Source organism: Crinia signifera, chromosome 6 (assembly GCF_055691185.1).
Source record: "Crinia signifera chromosome 6, ASM5569118v1, whole genome shotgun sequence".
Classification (NCBI taxonomy): Eukaryota; Metazoa; Chordata; class Amphibia; order Anura; family Myobatrachidae; genus Crinia; species Crinia signifera.
Genome location: NC_139222.1, coordinates 275,732,791 through 275,752,662, shown reverse-complemented (window position 1 = coordinate 275,752,662; position 19,872 = coordinate 275,732,791). Strand labels below are relative to the sequence as shown.

The 19,872-nt window shown below is 47.6% G+C and overlaps 1 protein-coding gene across 1 annotated transcript in view; it reads right to left on the bottom strand.

Moving 5' to 3' along the window:
• The window catches only part of LOC146007290 (killer cell lectin-like receptor subfamily F member 2), a 238,243-nt gene that overhangs the window by 38,652 nt on the left and 179,719 nt on the right, over positions 1-19,872 (bottom strand). The window contains exons 4-5 of the mRNA XM_083145635.1: positions 6,568-6,672; positions 1,043-1,114 (exon numbers count right to left, since the gene is read on the bottom strand). Coding sequence (XP_083001761.1) covers positions 1,043-1,114; positions 6,568-6,672 — 177 coding nt within the window. The remainder of the gene's footprint in view (positions 1-1,042; positions 1,115-6,567; positions 6,673-19,872) is intronic.

The window sequence follows — 19,872 nt, the reverse complement described above, 5'->3', positions numbered from 1 at the left end:
GTCTCACATACAAGTCCCTCAAAGTCACATCAGAACTGAACTGGTCCCTAAAAAAATCAGTGTTTGAAATTTTCATGAAAATTTGAGAATTTGCTATTCATATTGTAAGCCTCCTAGTGTCCAAAAAAATTAAAAGGAAGTTGAAATAATGATGGAAACATAAAGTAGACATATGGTCTATGTTAGTTATTAACTATTTTGAGTGGTATGATTATTTGTCTCACAAGCAGAAAATTTAACATTTTGCAAATTGCAAAATTTTCCATTTTTTCACGATATTTTGGTATTTTTCACAAAAAAACACAGACTGTATCGACGAAAATTTACCACTAACTTGAAGTACAATGTGTCACGAGAAAACAATCTCAAAATCACTGGGATAAGTAAAAGCAAAAAAAAGTTATCCCCACTTAAGTGAGACATGTCAGATTTGAAAAAAAGGGCTCTGTCATGAAGGCACAAACTGGCTCTGTCATGAAGGGGTTAAGGCCTCTGGGAGACATAGTTCCCATCAGGAATATTAGTCGTGTTTCCTGTTTGAGGAGTTCTCTGTCCCAATCGCCTCTGGGATATGCCCATTACAACTTGGACCATACCATACGCTTTCAGATCGTTGGGACTCCCTTGATGATATTTTAAAAAATGTTTTGCAACAGGTGTGAGAGCCTTCATTTGTCGTTGGTCTCCCTTCGCGTTTCTGATACTGAGAAGGTGCTCTGACGGTCTCTTTTTCAGGGGCCTCCGTGTCTTGCCAATGTAATGTTTCCCACAGGGGCCCTCCAGATTGTAGATTACCCCTGCAGTTCCACAAGTGATGTACTGGTTGATTGATACTAACATACTAACATTCTGTGCAGGGTAAATACTCACTGCTTTATTTTTACACTGCAATATAGATCTTACTTTGAAGTAAAAGCCCACCCAAATTTAATTTTCTCTGCACATGTTACATCTGCCCCACCTGCAGTGCACATGGTTTCATACATTTGAGAAGGAATTTGCCTTTGCGAATGAATAAGGGCCAGTATCATTCCAAATTTACCTGCAGTGGCTGTTACACAGAGCTGCTTCTGTATCTCCATAATCTCACTCTGGAAAGAACGGTTTTGATAAACTGTAAGAGAGAAATAAAGTTGTAACAATTGAATGCAGACAACAGCAAATCCACACAGCCACAGCCATCCACAAAGCCACAGCCACAGCCACAGCCACAGCTATGTATTTTCTGTTTTTCACATTAGGCATAATTATTCTGTTACAGTGTATAGGTATTTCCTTGGAGGATATTTATCATACAGTAGCTTGGAGTAAGAGAACACACACACACACTCGCAGACACACACACACACACTCACAGACACAGTCAATTAGCCTATCAGTATATTTTTGGATTGTGGGAGGAAACCGGAGTACCCGGAGTAAACCCACACAAGTACAGGGAGAATATACAAACTCCACACAGTTAGGGACATGGTGGGAATTGAACCCATGAACCCTAGGTAGCATATATTCGCTATCTAGAGAGCAGGCAAACACCATCTCGGCATACACCCCCCCCCTCCCCCCCATAGCATTTGCATTGGACTGGATGTGTACAGTTACACAACCATTTGCATGCGGCCACAGGAAGGAAAAAACATTCGATGGTCACTCACCATCGAATGATATTTCCTCCGATTCTGACCCATTTTCGATGGTGGGGGGTATTCACATGCGCAGACCCCTGTGCTAACGCCTTCGGTGAGTTTCCCACTCTCTTCTGGCATCGCATGGGCAGGGGGAGGCATCAGAGGAACGCCCATTGTTTTATGGGCATTCCCATGACAACACTGGGCTTTCCCCTGGGGAAGCAGGCGTGGCATCGCCTGGTTGGGGCACGTGGATGATGTCACATGACGTCAGCCCCCGCCCCACATTCAGCAGCAGAAATAAAAGTTAGTTTAGGGTGACTTTTATTTCCAAAGAGGAGAAAAATCATTCGATTGACCATTGATCATCAAACGATTTCTCCCCCCTTCAGCCTCATATGAGGGAATGTGTTCTCGTACACATCCCCTCATATGCTAGAGAGGGGATGTGGGACTGTGGGCGGTGCTGGCTTGTTCGCTCAGGCCTGACTTAGGCCCTAGGTCAGGCATGTCCAAACTCTGGCCCTCCAGCTGTTGTGAAACTACACATCCCAGCATGCCTTGCAATAGTTTTAGCATTCCCTAATAGCAAAACTGTGTAAAGGCATGATGGGACTTGTAGTTTCACAACATCTGGAGTGCCTGAGTTTTGACATGCCTGCCCTAGGTGTACTAGGGCAAATTTACTAAAATAAAAGGGCTCACTGCAAATCTCATTTGTCTGCCCCTAGGCAGTACAGGGCCGGGGCCAGTGTGATCAGCTATGTGTGTCTGATGGCCAGTGTGATCAGCTGTATGTGTCTGATGGCCAGTGTGATCAGCTAGGTGTGTCTGATGGCCAGTGTGATCAGCTATATGTGTCTGATGGCCAGTGTGATCAGCTAGGTGTGTCTGATGGCCAGTGTGATCAGCTATGTTTGTCTGATGGCCAGTGTGTTCAGCTAGGTGTGTCTGATGGCCAGTGTGATCAGCTATGTGTGTCTGATGGCCAGTGTGATCAGCTATGTGTTGCTGATGGCCAGTGTGATCAGCTATATGTGTCTGATGGCCAGTGTGATCAGCTAGGTGTGTCTAATGGCCAGTGTGATCAGATATGTGTGCCTGATAGCCAGTGTGATCAGATACGTGTGTCTGATAGACAGTGTGATCAGTTATGTGTGTCTGATGGACAGTGTGATCAGTTATGTGTGTCTGATGGCCAGTGTGATCAGCTGTATGTGTCTGATGGCCAGTGTGATCAGCTATGTGTTGCTGATGGCCAGTGTGATCAGATATGTGTGTCTGATGGCCATTGTGATCAGCTATGTGTGTCTGATGGCCAGTGTGATCAGCTATGTGTTGCTGATGGCCAGTGTGATCAGATATGTGTGTCTGATGGCCAGTGTGATCAGCTATGTGTGTCTGATGGCCAGTGTGATCAGCTATGTGTTGCTGATGGCCAGTGTGATCAGCAGTATGTGTCTGATGGCCAGTGTGATCAGCTAGGTGTGTCTGATGGCCAGTGTGATCAGCTATGTGTGTCTGATGGCCAGTGTGATCAGCTATGTGTTGCTGATGGCCAGTGTGATCAGCTGTATGTGTCTGATGGCCAGTGTGATCAGCTAGGTGTGTCTAATGGCCAGTGTGATCAGATATGTGTGCCTGATGGCCAGTGTGATCAGATATGTTTGTCTGATGGACAGTATGATCAGCTATGTGTGTCTGATGGCCAGTGTGATCAGAGATGTGTGTCTGATGGCCAGTGTGATCAGCTATGTGTGTCTGATGGTCAGTGTGATCAGCTATGTGTTGCTGATGGCCAGTGTGATCATATATGTGTGTCTGATGGCCAGTGTGATCAGCTATGTGTGTCTGATGGCCAGTGTGATCAGCTATGTGTTGCTGATTGCCAGTGTGATCAGCTGTATGTGTCTGATGGCCAGTGTGATCAGATATGTGTGCCTGATGGACAGTGTGATCAGCTATGTGTGTCTGATGGCCAGTGTGATCAGCTATGTGTTGCTGATGGCCAGTGTGATCAGCTGTATGTGTCTGATGGCCAGTGTGATCAGATATGTGTGTCTGATGGCCAGTGTGATCAGCTATGTGTGTCTGATGGACATACTCACCTTCCCCAGGTCCACTGCTCAGTGCTCCAGTGAGGGCTGACAGTCATCAGGGCTCCCTGCCGTTCCTTCGACACCTGGTGCAGTAAAGTGTTTGGCGAGTTGGGAAGAGTGGTGCGGGCAGCCATGTTGGTGGTGCATACACAGCTCATGGCTGCGACCTAGCATCACAGGGACAGAGCTTTTTTGCAAGCTTATCCCTGCATGTGATAATTGATCCCTCCATGCAATGCAATCAATTATAACATTCAGGATCAGGATGATGATAAGTCCCTAAGGCAGTGTTTTTCCACCACCATGCCGTGTCACACTAGTGCGCCTTGAGCTGTTCTCAAGTGTGCCCCCAGACCTAGAGATGCCCAAACCAGTTTACAGCCACCACCAGTTCAACTATTTACCGGTCTCTTCTTTTCATGTGATGGGCCAATGTATTTTATTTTTGTTACCTGTGGGGACCAGTGTGATTGTTTTTATATATGGAGGCCAATAGGTTTGTTTTTTTACTGTGGGAGCCAATGTCTTTTGCCCTGTGGCAATATTAAAATCTTATTTAGTGTTCCGCAAGGTAAAAAGGTTGAAAATCACTGCCCTAAGGGGTAAATCTACTAATATGGGAGTTCTATTGAAGATGGCATGTTACTCTGGGCAACCAATCAGATTCTACTTATTTATTTAGCACCTTCTAGAAGATAATAGAGAGAATCTGATTGGTTGATATCTTAAATAAAACTCCCATCTTATTAAATTTACCTCTAATACTGTTTTCCTCCAAAATCCTGGATCACACACCCAGGATTTGGGTGGAGCTCCATCCCATGTCCCCGATTCCATTGCCCTGTTTTCCCATTTTTTCCTGGTTTGCCTCCTTTTTATAGGGAAAACAGGGCAGCACGGGGGCACTGGCAGGAGATCAGTGGCAGGGGTCAGTGGTGGGGTGGGATAATTCAGTGGTGGGAGGCCACCAGCGGGGTCAGCAAAGGGCAGGCACTTGGGGGGGTGCTCAGCAACGAGCAGGCAGTGGGAGGCACCTGCACAATGGCCAGCCTCCCCCGCCCGGGTCAAATAACCTGGGTAAGAGCCATTTCAACAGCTCATTACCTGGGTTTTATCCACTATAAACCCTGCTCGAATCCCAGGTAAAAATCCCGGGTCACTAGACCTGGGATTTTTACCTTGTCACCACTTCCACTGACAAAGATAATAAACAGGTGCACGTTCATGTGCAAAAACCCGGGATTTTTAAGTCAGTGGAAAAGCGGTATAAGAATTACACTGCATTTGTTGTCATTGTTCTGGGAAGCAGCATTATCTATTCGTATCCTTATGATGCTGTTTAGATTGTGTTTGTAGCATTTTATTGTACTCTTATCGAAGTTGCGATATAGGCTGCATCATTAGCGCAATTTAAAAGTAATCTGGAAAGTAAAGCCGGCCATACATCTACAGATCGATTGTCAGATTGGGCTGGTTGGAACAAAATCCTGGTAATGGATGAGTGACAGTTTTTAACAGTTTTCCAGCATTTCAAAGCAAACAGTCAACTGTCATCTGCTCTCATCCATTACCAGGTTTTTGTTCCAACCAGCCAGATCTGACAATCGATCTGTAGATGTATGGCCGGCTTTAGTGTATAATTTCTTTTCAGAGTGAAAACTGAAGAAATCATTTGATGGTGAGCAACCATCAAATAATTTCTCCTCTGTGCATCCGCATGCTGTGAGGGGATTTGCTCGGAAGGGGGGGAGGGGGCAGACGTTTCGTGGGGCGGTTTGCCTGCTTGCACATTTTTTATATATCTACCTGGTTCTTACATAGATACCTCTACCCAGCACAGTGATTCGTACCTCCCCACATTGCAGATCATCAAATCAGGTCCTGCCGCGGGCGGTCCAAAAAAATTGCGGGGCTGAGGAAAGAGTGAATGGGGCCTCGAGTAAAGGGGCATGGCCTAGTGCAGAGACCCCCGTTTTAATAATTTTTGTGAGCGTACCCAGCGCTCTCCTAGCGACTGGGCAGCTCCACCGATGCCCTCACTGTCCTCCCTGCGCAGGCATACAGCATTTCTTCAATGATTACCACCTTTCCAATTAAGGTTAAGGGTCCGATTCTGATTCGCTCGCAGTGAACTGAAATCAGCCCTTGCCTCGAAGGTTGGGGTATGCGCATGTGCATTTCTAATGTTGCCGAGCCATTCACAGAGCGGTGCGGGCTGGGGGCCCATGGGAACACCCAGCGTTTCATTGGCGTCCCCATGAAAACGTTGGGTTCCCATGGGATTACGGGTGGGACGAGGTGTGCCGGGGCGGACGGTTGACATCGCATGACGTCAGCCTCCCGCCCTGTCTTCGTGCCGCTTCCCGCAAATATAAATCAGTCTCCACTGGCTTATATTTGTGAAGGCAGGGGAAGTCATTCGATGGTCGGGATCATCGAATGATTTCTCCTACTGCGGGCTCATGCGAGGGGAAACGGCGGCAGTGGGGCAGTAAAGGTAAAGGACTCAGTAAACTGCAAGCTTCTTGTTGGGTAACATAATGTATTGTATAGTCATAGACCATAAGCATCCTTTCACTCTGGCTTTTGTCTCCGTCTGGTAGTCCTTTTATGGCCGGGTATGTGACTTAATTTGCTAGAGAATTTGAGATTGCATAATATATATTGGTATTAAACTTCACATGATGTGAATACATATCTGCCATTCACATCATGGGGTTCTGCTAATGTATCCCAGGAGTTACCTGAATGCAACAGCAGGTGGCAGAGCTGAGCTGAGTATAATACAGAATAAAGGCGACAACCAGAAGCTGACACATCACACCTGTGACATCACTTACCAACCGCTTCAATGATGCGAATGAAGATGATATTGGCTCCAATTAGAAGGGTAATAATCACCCCCTTCCAGGAGGGCAGCCAGGGTTTTATCGGGAGAGCTTTATCTGCAAGAGATATAAATAAAAGGAGAGCGCTGTTACAGTGAAGCCTTTGCTCCAAACGGACGGCTCAATCATGTGCACTGCGTACCGTGCGCATGTGGAATCATTTCATAAACGATCAAGCTGCGAATTCGCTGCCCAGTAAAGGGGGAGTGAAACACGCCCAATATGTGACCTCCTTTTTATTATGCCACCCTGTCCCACCTGTTTCAGTACTTTTGGGTTATGTTTTGTTTGTTTCGTAACAATGTCCTATTTAAAAAAAAATGTAAATAAAAAAAAAATACTCTGAAATGTTTCATTCCCCACCCGACCTCTCTGCACAAGATCTGCATCTCTCATCCACACTTATTAATCGCTCCCACCTACACCTGCAGTATTTTTGTCAGGCAGCACCCACCCTATGGAATGTCCTTCCACACACACTAAGACTCTCCGCTAGCCTCCAAACTTTCAAGCGTTCCCTGAAAACTAACCTCTTCAGGCAGCCTATCATATTCCAGAACCCCCCCCCCCCACACACACACACAAACTCCCGTAGCAGTCATATATCTAACTGCATCCCATCAGGACTGTCTTGTAATCTGCTGGGACTGCCTTGCTATGGAATTCTATCCGTATGTATCCCTCCTATTATCCCTATAGATTGTAAACTTGCGAGCAGGGCCCTCCTACCTCTATGTCGGTTTGTATCTACCCACATAGGCGAATCTAGAATTATGGTAATGGATGGTCCCAGATCTAGACATAATATCAGGGGGACCTTTGCGCGGCGTAGCCGCACGGCAAAAAGGGGGTGTGGCCTCATGGGAAGGATGCATGGCATCACAAAAAGGGGTGTGGTATTACACTTTAGACCATACACAGTAATTCCCATTACACATTTTAGCAAACTCCGTAATACCCATTACACATAAAGCCACACGCCGTAATGCCAATTACACATAAGGCCACACACCATAATGCCCATTACACATTGTGCCACACATCATGATGCCCATTACATACTATATAACAAACCGTAATGCCCATTACATATTTGCCACAAGTGTTGCTTACCTACGTGCTCATTGCATGGGGGTTCTTGCTTGATGGCACCATAGTACCCATTACACATGTTGCCGCACACCATAGTACCCATTACACATGATGCCGCGCACCATAGTACCCATTACACATGATGCCGCGCACCATAGTACCCATTACACATGATGCCGCACACCATAGTACCCATTCTACATGCTGCCGCACACCATAGTACCCATTACACATGATGCCGCACACCATAGTACCCATTACACATGATGCTGCACACATAATGCCCCTTACACATGATGCTGCACACATAATGCCCCATACACATGATGCTGCACACCGTAATGCCCCTTACACATTAAGCCACACATTATGCGTAATGCCCACACATACAGCCACTTGTAGCGTCCCTTAAGCAATGCCCCCAAAAGTGCCACTTACTGTAAATTTTTATATGAGCCTTCGCTGCTGCTTCAGGGAGAGATGGAGAGCGGTGCAGCTGCTTCTATGGGGAGAGGAGCAGAGCGCAGCGCAGAGCACGCTCCCACTCCCCTTCTGGTGTCCCCTCTAGCCGAGTGGACATTTGAAATAATGTGTGCGCTGTTGTTGTGAGTGACATCGGGGAGCACGCCGGGCGCCGCCACCACATTATTAAAGGGGGGGGGGGGCGGGCTGAGGTGAAAGCGGGGAGAAGAATTGGAGCAGAAGCTGCAGAGGTGACAGTCATTGACAGTTCGACAGAGAGCAGGGAGCTGCCCGGCTGTATTCAGAGCACTGCAGGTCACAGCTGTTTGAAATAATACCCCTTTCACAACAGAAAATGCAGGGATTTACCCGGGAATATGGTCCCAGGAACATGCAGGGACATTCCCAGGCTGACCCCTTATACACCAGCATAGTCCCTGCATTTTCTGGTGTGAGGGGGAGAGACAACCACTCCCCTCTCCCTACCCCCCTTTAACCAACCAGCTATATCTTCGGAACCAACTGACCCATTTACATGAGACCAGTATCATATTGAAGAACTTTTGAGTTGGCTTCAAATGATTTTGGTCCCATGAAACTGGGCTGTTTGGTTCCAGAGAAATCTGCCCTCAAAAAACATAAACGTTGTGAAATGACATTTAAGAAATGTAAAAAAATGGTTTAACCTCAATATCCCTGGAACCAATGAACCCATATGGATCCAGCCTGGTATCAGATTGAAGGCCCAGCGATTTGGGTTAGACTGAGATCAACCTCGAGCTTCAGTGATGCCGAAGGGGGAACTGGCAGCCGTTGAACTGGGTGGGGGTCGGAATTAGCAGGTCCCATGTTATCCTCTAGGGAAAACGTTCCAGCTTTGCCTGGCAGTATCTTCAGTTCTAAGGGGGCTAGAGACACGGGGCTGGGCTCGTTGGAAAGCCCCATCCCCCAACTACACCCCCGGACCACCCCTTAGATTCGCCTATGAACATGACTCTTACCTGGCCTCTCCATGTTGTTAGCTGGCAGGGTAATGTCCACGTTCCTCTGGTACAGTAACTATATAGAGTACACACTGCCTGGTGTATGAGGGTTATATGATGGCACAGCCTGCGCTCTCTTCCTGTGTGGTTTACCCAGACTACAGGAACATTGCACGTGGTCACAGACATTCAGAGAACCGGCCCAGTGGTCAGTGGTGGTAGATGTATCAGTGCATTAGCTGCAGGAAACCAACCTCTGATGTGTAATCTGTAATAGGGTTTGGTGGGCATAATGTCTCAGGGCCTGATTCAGATTTAATCACAGAGGTGCGTTTTCGTAGCCCTGGTGATTATTGAATGACTGCACATGCATACGACCCGCAGTACACATGCGCAAGCTAGTGGTCCGACGAGACCATTGCAGGCTGCCCGCAGGGTGATTGACACCCTGTGGGCATTTGTGGGCAGAAACTCAGGGGAGAGTCCCATAAAATGTAGACATTCCTTGGCCGTTGGGAAGGGGGGTGGTCCTAGACACTCAGAAACCTTCTACACTAGTTCTCTGGTATTTGGATTCCATAATCAGTCACCTTTGCTCTTATGGCAATAGCTAAGCATGATGCACGTTACTGATTCTGAATCCAGCCGGTCTTATATTCTTAGGTTTGGTATATGGACATACAGGTACTACAGAAACTATAGGAGGGCTTATCACGGCTATAACCCTAAGAACATGCTCCAACTGATGTTGTGTCCCCTAGAGCAACTATAAGAGAATGGTTCTAGTAAACTTGCCTCCAGATCTACTTGTCTGCTGGGTACACAGTGGACGACATGCAGTATCAATGATATCGGCTGATGATTTCTCTTGAACTTCCCAGAATACCGATATAGGGGCTGATTCACATATATATGCGCCCCCCTGTACGTTTCCCCAATGGTTGTGAAACTGCGCCAACGCAGAACCCATCCTGTGCATGTGCGGTATGGGTCCCGTGATCACATAGCGAATGTCTGATTGAGGGGCAGACTAATTTGTGGGGAGGGGTGGCTGGCGTATCTGGAAATGGGGGGGGGGGTGTCATTCCTATTTTCCAGAGTGGCCAAGCCAAGTACAGTGATGCGATAAGCAGTTTCCTTGGCCTTGAAAGCTAGTCTGCAACAGGCAGCCTGATTAAGGTTATACTTACTCAAGTGGGGTGGGGGGGGGAGGGACTGGTGTGACTGGAGGACACCAGTGATATCTGACTTTACTCCTCATCGCCCTTTCTTCTCTGGCCCGCAGCAGCCAGATGTGCTGGTGGTGGGGATCCCCTTCCTCCTGTCTATCTCTCTCCCTCTCCTTCCCATCAGCCTGCCAGTGAGCAGTTCCACTCCCCTGTGCCCCCTCCCCACGCGTGGCTTCTTCCAGGAAGTGCACAAGGGGCAGGCCCCCCATCAGGAATTTTGGGTCCCAGGACTCATTTCCAGTCCAGGACCTCCCCCCCTCCTCACTTGATTTACTGTTACGCGGCTCCTGTTCCCCCATCTCCTCTTCCGCTGAGCTGCAGCCCAGAGCACAGGCTTATTCAATTCAGGATGCCGGCGGCCAATTAAATTGCAGCATTGGCTGGTGAGCCAATCATAGCTCACGTACAGGCAGCCGCTCTGATTGGCTGCCTGTGAGTTCTGATTGGCTCAAAAGCCAGTGCAGCATTTTAATTGGCTGATGGCGTCCTGGGTTGAATAAGCCTGCGCTCCGGGACCTGCTTTGTTCAGACTGTCAGGGGGAGCTGCATTGGGCAAAATGAGCTGCCCGGGTCCTTCCAGAGGCCGGGGCCAGGTACAGCTGTACCCAGAGAACCCCCCTATTGGCGGCCCTGACAAGGGGTCCCGACACAACAGCAGGGAATCCAAAGAGCCAGGAGGGAGGGAGGAGGTGAATTTCGGCAGAAGGGGCAGCTGTAAAAGCTTTGTTCTATAGAGTGCTAGCTTATAACTGTAGAGCCAGTGGTGGGATGTAGGCCATGCTTGCCAGGGCTGGCAACAGAAATCTTGGGGCCCTGTACAATTATATTTCTGGGGCCCCCACCTAATCCCAAATCCACACAACCCTCTTTCACTGCTCCAGATCCTGCTTTCAGGTTCAGACTTCTCTCGTTCTCAGTCCTGTTGACCTGGCTCCTGGCTGCTGCCTTCTGCTGGCCTGTCACTTTCACAAAAGAATGCAGAACACTACAAGCAGGCACAGAACAGACGACCTGCGCATGTGCTATAAAGTGCAGGAGCCAGAGACTGAGGCTACAGTGCCAGCGGCAGGTATGGCTGTGCACCTGCAGCCACAGGCCATGTGCACACACGGAGTAGATGGCTCTGAGCACCGAATGACAGGGCACACACACAGTATACAGCAGTGGCACACAGTGAGTCAGTCAGACTCAGCCACACACAGATGGTGCACAGTAGACGGCCTGGCCACGAGGGTCACTGACAGGCCAGCATCCGTGATGGGGCATGGAAGCTCTGGGGCCCTTGAGATTGCTGGGGCCCGTCACACTTGTCCCCCTTGACCAATGTTCCCTCTAATTTTATGAAGGCTGTGTGCGGCTAAAGATTTTGGCTGTGCAACTTTGGAATGAAATTAAAATTTTTGTTCGTCACTTATATATAACTGGAAAATGACGTTCAGCATTTGTGTCAACTTTACTTCAAAATGATATTAAACATTTAAACATTCAAAATACAGTACACAATGTAGTTAATTGGTGAAACACACATTAATTGAGTCCACAACTGCAAAAAGGGACCACTTCTGCTTTGTGCGCTCAGTTGTAATGTCTGTGCGCATGCTCCTCAAGGTGTGTGCGCGCGCACGTGCGCACAGCTTAGAGGGAACACTGCCCTTGACCCCCCCTGTCGCCTGCCCTGATGCTTGCTCATCTACAATGTCAGTGTCAGCCGCCTCCGGGTGCTACCTAGACATTTCAGGCAGAAGGACGGGGAAACCCCAAGGAAACTGTATCCTGATGATAGATCTACAGTGTCTAAATAGATAGTTAGTAGGTACACAGCAAAAGGTTGACATGCAGTAGGTCGACAAGGTCAAATGGTCAACATTGAAAAGTTTGACATGTAAAAGGTCGACTGTCTGAAAAGGTCAACATGATGAAAAGGTCGAAATGATTTGTACACAATTTTTTTTTAACGTTTTCATACTTTACCATCCATGTCGGCATAGAGGGAGAATACAATAGTGTGCCCCGCATAGCCAGGCACCGAGCCCTGAGCATGGCAAGTGCAGCAAGCCATAGCAGGGTAAATGTTACACTAATTGAGGATCTATGTCAACAAGTGTCAATGTTGACACCAACATTTTTTTAAAAACCATGTCAACCTTTTCAAGGTCGACCTTTTGACTGTCGACCTTCTGATCATGTCAACCTTTTGACCCTACTGTCGACCTACTGACTATCTAGACGGTGTAAATCTATCAATCCACAACCAAGGAAACAAACCCCAAGAAATCAACACGCATTAGGATGGGAAATACATTTTATTGCGCTGGAATTAAAGGGTCACAGCTTCGAAGTCATTAGGTTACATATGGTCACATATCAGTAGTGACACATACATCAGGGTTGCCTACCCTCCTGAAATGGCTGGGAGGCTCCAAAAAAATAGGGTCCCCCTCCTGGCCGCCCGGAATGGTGGGCAACCCTCCTGGATAAAAAAAAAAAAGCAAATCACGTGATTTAGCTCCACCCCCTCCTCGAAGTCCCCCAAATTGCGGGATTTGCAGTACAGGGGGCAGAGCTCGATGACATCTACTTCTGGCCCCACCACCGGAAGTGCTGCTGAAAGTCTTCTCTTCTGGCTTGTCCCAGAGAGGAGACTTTAAAAGTAAAGTAGGCAACCCTGACATACATGCACATTAAATGTGAGTTACAATAATATAATCAGCAATCCCGAACACAATCACCTGCATTCACTGCAGCACAATGCTGAAATCACAAATGTTAAGCATCCAATAGAGGGTGATAGGGAATAAGCTGCTCACTGAAAGGAATTTAGCACCCAAGAGGGCAAGTAAGAATAAGCTGCACAATGGCCCTTATTCTAGTTGATTCGGACGGATGCGTATTTCGGACAGGAACCGAGTGTTCTTAGCCCCGCCTACAGTACGGATCGCTCACACCATCCAAATGCGGTAAGACGCCAACGGATGTTTCATGTAAACACCTCCTGTGGGAACCTCCCCATCCTCCGATGGTTGCCGACCATCGAAGGGATGTACCGAGCGGTCAGGCAGCACCGAGTGCTCCAGACCATTCGGACATTTCTCCGTATGAAAGCAGATATATGGGCGGCCAGCTCACATCCGGCTATGTCAGATGTCCGCCCCCCACACGTGCGTCACGGCCGCATTACCATACATACACCCAGCGTTATCTTTGGAACACCCATGAAACGCGGGGCATACGCATATGGTAATGAGCCCAAACAGCCCTTCACGCCCCTCTCCACCCCCTGCTGGGATGGGTCCGACCGATCATTTTCTGCACGGACTTCAGGCCGTGTTCGGACGTGCGAGGCGTTCGCACATACGCAGATACACCTCTGCACATGCGCAAATACCAAAAATTGGCTGTCTGACCGCACACGGAGCCGTCCGACTCAATCAGAATAAGGGCCAATGTACAGTAGGGGCCAAAATTGTGGAAACCGTTTTGAAAAAGTGTATTTTTGAGGTTTGATGGCTCATAACATTTTTTTTAAGTAATACCATTAAATGATGTATCAATTCTCAGGGCCCTCACTCAGGATATAGGGGGTTATTTTGATCCATTTGGACGGGCATGACGTCAGCCACCCGCCTTGTCTTCAGAGGAATGGCCACAAATATAAGTCGGTCTCCACTGACTTATATTTGCGTAGCCTGAAGAAATCATTCGATAGTCTGTGACCATGGAGTGATTTCTCCACCAGCGGGACATGCAAGGGGATGTGTCATGGTTGCGAGGGGATATGACAGCAGGGGGGAGCGGCAGGAGGAGCGGCAGGGAGTGCCCTCTGGGATTTAGTAAGCTGCGAACCAGAATCAGGGCCATAGAGCCTATACAGGAACAGGAACGACCAGAAACACTGTCCTCACACTCATATCCCAGAGAGAGCTGAGAACAATCAACAAAGCTTTAGCTAATCAGACAGGTTTGACCTCGAGGCCCTTGGGGGAATACCACAGAAGAGCATACCTCCCAACTGTCACGATTACAGCGGGACAGTCCCGATTTTCGGGTACTGTCCCGCTGTCCCACCTGCGGCAGGCATTGTCCCGCTGCGGGGGGTGGCAGTTGGGAGACCCCCCAATCTAATAGAATAGACGCTGTGCGCATGCGCACAGCGTCTATTCTCGTATGAAAATGAGGTTGCGGCTAATTAGCATAAGCCGCGCCCTCATTTGCATACGCCCGCCGCCCTTTTCGGGCGGTCAGGCGGGGAGTGTCCCTATTTCTGCAACAGAGAAGTTGAGGGGGAATGGAACAGCACACATTCCAGTACAAAAATAATTCTAATAATGTCATCATGCAGGCATGTACAGATCCAGGTTGGTGGGAAGAGGAGAAGGTTGATCAGTCAGTGTTACACACACACACACACACACACACACACACACACACACACACACACACACACACACACACACACACACACACACACACACACTTTCATGCCTCTCTAATAAAGATAGTAAAAATTGATGAATGAAATCAGGCTTGTGGATATGCCCCCTTACATGCCATCTGCTCCACAAGACCCTCTATATGATATCAGAGCCACCACAAGCACTTTAAATGTCATCCTGTACATGCCACTGTATATGTAATCATCATGTCTCCCTATAAACCAGGGAGCTGCAGCAGACCAGCAGCTGCAGGCTTCAGCATGGCAGTTGTGGGTTCCCAGCCTGGAGGAACTTGCATCCAGGAGGATGCAAGTTCCTCCAATGATACCACAGGATTTTGAATCACGCACTCAGCATCAGGGCTCGGAACCCCATAGCTCCTGCCTCTTTTAATGGTCGCTGCAAAGCAAGATAGCTTAGTCCATCAGCAGACCTGTAGTGACTTTCATTCATACTGCACTTTGGGCCTTATTCTAGTTCACTCTTTCTGACAAATTCCTTTTTAGATAAACAAAACAATGCTGCACTGTAGGTGGGGCAGATGTCAAATGTGCAGAGAGAATTAGATTTGGGTGAGTTATTTTGTTTCTGTGCTGGGTAAATACTGACTGCATTATTTTACAATGCAATATAGATCTCACATTGAAGTAAAACCCCACCCAAATCTAATTCTCTCTGCACAAGTAACATCTGCCCCACCTGCAGTGCACATGGTTCTGTCCATCTAAGAAGGATTTTGTCAGGAAGAGTGAACTAGAATAAGGCCCTTACTGTTAATGTTTGTTTCAAAATGTACCTGATACCTGATTTGGTTGTACAGCGTGTACTACACTGTAATAAACAGTTTTGCATACTCTACTGTGTTTATTCATTCATTAATATTATGCTGTTGCATATACTTTACTAATTATTGATTTAGAAATGTGATGAAGGTGTAAAATCACTAAAAAACTAGTCATCCATAAAACCATCGATAATGCGGAAAAATCGATAATCCGGAACGGCACTGGAATCGATGATCCCGGAAAATTGGTGGTTTACCTGTATGTATATATATATATATATATATATATATATATATATATATATATATATATATATATATATATATATATATATATATATATATATATATATAAAGAAAACAGGATACCCAGCGCAAATAGTCCTCAAAAATGCAGTGTAATGTCCACAATCTCCATAAATGTGTGCTGTCCTCTCCAAAATTATATGCTTGCCAGCCTGGTAGTACATATAGCCACTGTCGACCTCTCCGATGGTACAATACTTTCACACAGAGTGTGACCCTTTTTATTGTGCTATTACTTTAAAAGTCACTGCCCACGCCCACATTCAGTATATAAGCAGTCTACTGTACAACAGAGATCCTGGCTGCTATGCAGAAGTACAGACGGATACTATCAGTTATCACACCCAATGTTCCAGTGCTGGACAGGGAGGAAACATGATTCCTGCTGGTGAAATTGGTCAGTATTACTGGTTATACAGCCATAGACTGGGAAATACACTGTAACATCTCCTCACACCGCGGACGTTATGTGAGCGAGCAGCGCTGCTACTGAGGACGTTATGTGAGTGAGTGGCAATGCTACTGAGGACGTTATGTGAGTGAGCGGCGCTGCTTCTGCAGCATTATGGGGTAAATTTACTAAGATGTGTCACCCCAGTTTGTCTGCCCCGTACCTTTAGAATGTAAGCTCTAACGAGCAGGGCCCTCTCTCCTCATGCGCTTTTCTTAGAATATATCTCTGCCACTGTTATAATAGCGTCAGTGTCCACTGTTGTAACTGTCTTTTTTATTTACCATGTACTTGTCCTAATTTGCATTTGTACTGTAAATCACAATCTCTCTTGTATTGTTCTTTGCTCCTCTATGTATTGTCAGGCGCTGCGGAACCCTTGTGACGCCATATAAATAAACAATAATAATGAGATCGAATGGGTATGAATGCTCTCATTCATACCCATTTAATGTGTTATATGGCAGGGTCCCATGCATCTGCTGATTTACAATCAGCCGAATGCAGCTGAGCAGCCGGATGCATTCGCCATGGATAGAACACTATAGCCGCAGAAGGGCCATGTTCTATGTGATGAGCAAATTTACTATCATTCGTACTGGTGAATTCAAATATGAATTCACCAGTAAATACGAATAAGTAGAACATGTTTTTGCGGCGCGTTTTGCTGAGCCTGGATGGATCAGTCTGATCCGTGCAGGCTTACAAGTGTAAAAAATAGAATAAATATATATATTTTTTAAATGGTGTGGGGGCCTCCCTGCACGGTTATATCCAGCTCACTGAACCAGTCCTGTTTTAGACATTCAGGGGGACAAAAAAGTTGTTGGTCCTGATTCCCAAAATATGGGGGACAAAATAAAAAGGGGTCACCTGTATTTTGACAATCAGCACCAGGTCCAAACAGCAGGGTAATGCCAAAGCCGGGGGAGACTTTTTATACAAGCCCCCCTGGTCAAAGCATCAACCCCCTGACTGGTGCTAGCCACACCCACAGTACAGGTCACACCCCCACATAATTGATTAAATCCTTATCAGTAGACACCCCCACACCATGCTGACCACTCCCCCTGTGCCAGCATACAATAGGCCAAATCCCAATATGCCAAACATTGTAGGCGCACTACAATGTTTGGCATATTGGGGGTTATTCTGGTTGACTCACAAGGCTGCAAATTCTCAGCCTTGCAAGCCCACCAAACCCCGCCTGGCAAATGCCGGGCCGCCCACTCCTCCCCTCTGGCTGCCCACACTGGCTGCGAATGGATGTTTAACATAAACATCCATTCACAGGCTCTGGGGACCCACCCCCATTATTCGATGGTCGCCGACCATCAAATGATAGCGAAGGCCCACGCATATGTAAGGTTGCTCTGAGCAACCTTACATATGCGTGTCTGCTCGGGGGGAAGTAGGCGGGCAACTGACATCCAGTGATGTCAGCTGAGTGCCCCCTGCCTGTCCGTCTTGCCCTCATTACTGTGAAAATGCCCAGCATTCCCATTGCCATATGGCAATGATTCTGCCCAGCGCCCCATGCCCTTCTCTGCCCCCACCTGCTGTGTAGGGTGTGTGCACGCACCCTGCATATGCACATGCGCAGAAATGCACACAGCACGACCATCGGTCCGGCTGCGAACGTATTCTGGTTGCAAATGGGGCATTAGGGTGTGTGGCATATTTTGTGAAGCGCATTACAGTGTATAGGATATTGTGTGAGGGGCATTACAGTGTGTCACATTATTTGTCGATGGTATTATAATGTGTGGCATATTGTGTAAAGAGCATTACAGTGTGTGGCATAATGTGTAAGGAGCATTACAAATAATGTGTGGCATATTGTGTAAGGAGCATTACAGTGTGTGGCATAATGTGTAAGAGGCATTACACATTAACAAAGGTGACATCGACTAAGATGGGAGTTCTATTTTACATAGGATGTTGCTATGGGCAACCAATCAGAATATTAATTTAACACCCGCTAAAAGATAGTAGACAGGATCTGATTGGTTGCCCCTAGCAACAACTCTTAGTAAATTTTACTCTGTGAGGGAGATGTACCAAGCCTTGGAGAGTGATAAAGTAGAGACAGATATGGAACCAGCCAATCAGCTTCTGTCATGTTACAGACTCTATTTGAAAAATGTCAGGTTGGTACTTTAACTCCATTAACTTTATCTATATAGTCCAAATCAAATTGAAAATGACACTGATGAATTGAACAGTGTTAGCTGCATTCGATGCAGATTCGAGCCTGATGTGCTGCTCCGCGGCAGCGGGATTGAAAGCGGCAATAGACTTGGCAGGGAAGCCTATTTCTGCATCGAACTGCCAGATTAAATGCAGCTCAATGCAGCATTCCCCCTCCCTCCCCCTCCACACTGTCCTCCGGTTATAGAACAGGTCAAACGACATTCATGTATAATGAGCTATGAGCGTGTGGTGCAAGCAGGAAGCATCTCACAAAAATAAAATATAAAATATAAATGACTAGGTGATTCATTGTGCCCTACGGGCGCTCTTCACACAGTTGTAGGGGGCTCCGCTCCCTTGACCTTGGAACGCCTGTATTGTGTGAGATATTATGGTTACTATTGTATGGAGTATTCCCTGGTGTGGGGGGCGGTGTGGGTGGGGGAAGGAGGGATGGGTGCGTTGGTACGACAGGTGATGGATTGGAGGTTGTGGGGTTGCTGTGGTTGGGTGCAGGTCTATTGCGAGATGAGAAGGTCTGGGTGCCGGGGTGCCGTGGGTGCATTAGTACCATGGGTGGGGGAGTGGAAGGTGCGAGGTTGCCGGAGGTGGGGGAGGGTGTTTAGTAGTGCTGTGGGTGTGTGAGGGTCTGGTGCGGGTGGTGGAGTTGCAGGCGCAGGGGTGCCGCATGTGGGTGGTGTGGTGTGGGTGGGTAAGGGGCGGGGGGAGGGTTTGCTGGTGTTGGAGTGCTGCAGGTGGGTGTGGGATTGGAAGTACCAGGGTGGGTTATGGAGGAACCCTGCATGCCTGTCAGGGATGAGCTGCTCCTTGATATGGTAAGTGCCCCCCCCTGCCGTGATCTCACCATTGCAGTACTGAGGTGGTGTTATAGAAGCTGCTGCTGTAGCTGGGAAACCCGTCCTCCATCACACCTGTTCTCCAGCCCCCTCACACAGACACCCTGGATCCGGATTCTGTGTCCGGGTCTCTGTCCTCCTGCCGCAAATATTTGAAATCTGGAAGCTGCATTGTCAACTGCTGACACACTCCTGGCTAAAGACAGATACCCATGTCTACCCAGGCAGCAGAGTTGACACGCACCTCCTGTTAGATAGCAGCTCAGGCACTCACCGGAGCAAGTCACCTCATAAGCCTGTGACAGACATGGTTATAATATACTACATGTCTGCCCGGGCAACACTGCAACACTAGCTTTGGTGACTCACGGCCACAGTGCTGCGATTAATAGCAAATTTGAGTCACAACTAGCCCAGTGTCGACATTGCGCTGTCAACTGCTGATACACTCCTGGTTAGGACAGACA